This window comes from Austrofundulus limnaeus, unplaced genomic scaffold (assembly GCF_001266775.1).
Source record: "Austrofundulus limnaeus strain Quisiro unplaced genomic scaffold, Austrofundulus_limnaeus-1.0 Scaffold1813, whole genome shotgun sequence".
NCBI lineage: Eukaryota > Metazoa > Chordata > Actinopteri > Cyprinodontiformes > Rivulidae > Austrofundulus > Austrofundulus limnaeus.
This window is the reverse complement of record NW_013954215.1, coordinates 3,365-5,218: the sequence shown is the minus strand read 5'-3', so window position 1 is coordinate 5,218 and position 1,854 is coordinate 3,365. Positions and strand designations below refer to the sequence as shown.

The 1,854-nt window shown below is 39.4% G+C and overlaps 1 protein-coding gene across 1 annotated transcript in view; it reads right to left on the bottom strand.

Annotated features, from left to right (window-relative positions):
• chp1 (calcineurin-like EF-hand protein 1) overlaps positions 1 to 1,175 on the bottom strand; it is a 27,254-nt gene extending 26,079 nt beyond the window's left edge. Inside the window, exons 1-2 of the mRNA XM_014033716.1 lie at positions 825 to 1,175; positions 604 to 676 (exon numbers count right to left, since the gene is read on the bottom strand). Of these exons, the coding sequence (XP_013889170.1) occupies positions 604 to 676; positions 825 to 891 (140 nt within the window). The 5' untranslated portion in view covers positions 892 to 1,175. The remainder of the gene's footprint in view (positions 1 to 603; positions 677 to 824) is intronic.
• Between the last annotated feature and the right edge of the window lie 679 nt (positions 1,176 to 1,854).

Below are 1,854 nucleotides of genomic sequence, written 5' to 3'. Positions count from 1 at the left end.
TGTTTATTTTACTGTGAATACTGAAGTACTGTGTCTTTTTATTTTACTGTGAATACTCAAGTACTGTGTCTGTTTATTTTACTGTGAATACTGAAGTACTGTGTCTGTTTATTTTACTGTGAATACTGAAGTACTCTGTCTGTTTATTTTACTGTGAATACTGAAGTACTCCGTCTGTTTATTTTACTGTGAATACTAAAGTAAAGTATTGTTTTTGATGGCCCACCCCTCTAAGTTAGAGACAGGATCCAGCTTTGCCACACCAGTTGTCAGTAACACAACATGTCATGAAGCAGTGGATGGACTCATCTTCACAAAGCAACACTAAAACTGTTCCCTACAACTACTGAGGTTGTAGAATGAGTCCTGGTCATGTTGGGAGGTTTGAATCATGGATACAGACAGATGGTCATTGTACAGAGCTGTGGTAGTAGCTGACAGTCACACACAACACACACTCTAAGCACAAACACATCATGTGAAATACTTCCTGTTTTCCCCCCAAAATCTAAAACAGAAAATCAGTTTACAAAGCTGTAACCGATGGTTTTAATGACTGTCAGTAGTTGTTTGTCCCACCTGTCCCGCCCAGGTGTTTGTTACCTGAGGGTCCCGTTCTCTCCTTTGTCCAGGCTGGTGAAGCGGCTGTACAGCCTGGTGATCTGGCTGTGAGAGACTACAGGGAAGGAAAGAATTAAAAAGGTCTAAAACTTGATAACAGGACACCAAAAACACAACACAACACAACGTGTTGTGTGCACAGCACAGGAGTGTTTAAAGACTTTCAGCTGAAACAGGAACACAGATATCTTCAAACAACTCACAGCCTGTTTCCTTCTTGATTTCTTCGATTTCTTCCTCCCGCAGTAACGTGGATGCTCTCGATCCCATCGTCAGGTGAGTTGATCAGCTACACAACCGGGACCAGTAGTGACAACCTCGACGTGAAACGATACAAACAAACCTTAGCCAGACAAGCTAACTGAGAGCTAACAACCTCCTCCGGTGTTTCCAGCTGATGTGAGAGGCTGTTCGGCACTAAGTGTTGTTAAACTGACTCTGTTGACACTGCGTCACCGTTAACACTGAGCTGCAGCTCTCACTTCGTCCTCATTTTAATGTGAAGACGAGTTTCGAGCAGACTTTTCCTGTCTGTAAAAGTGGGCGGAGTCAACGTAGCCACCTCCCATACAAGGGTCTTATTGGAGTTAGGTAGCATCGGTGTTTGCCTGAATAAAAATGAATGAATGTATACATGTTGTGTGTCCTTTTTTTTTATTATTGAAAGTTTTATACAAACCACAAGGCAGTGTTACAAATACGTGTTCAAATACTAAATAAAGAGGCATAGGTGCAGAACAGATAAAAGAGAAAATAAATAAAATAAAATCAATATATAAATAAAACAAAACACTGAAAACAGGGGCGATTACAGGCTACAAAACTGCTAAATAAAGTTCTTCAATCATGTTGAGAAGTTTCTTAGCTATAGGAGACACCATTATTTTAAGGGCTTTTACATAGATTAGAAACTCATTAAAAAGACAAAATTTGGGAGACATTTCTTTACATTTGGCCTTGTGTATATATGATTTGCCAAAAATTACAACAGTGTTCACTAAAAGGGATGTATTTTTACAGTCCAGTATAAGTCCAAAAATATTGTCTTTCTGACAGAAATTTTCCAGCTGCGAAAAACTAGGTTGTAACCATTTAAAAACATCTTGCCAAAAATACCAGAGCAATTACAATGAAAAAAATAAATGGTCGGTCGTTTCAATATCAGTACTACAGAAAGAACAGCAGTTGGTAATGGTAATGGTAATTGGGGATGGGTACAACCCAGGTGAGCGG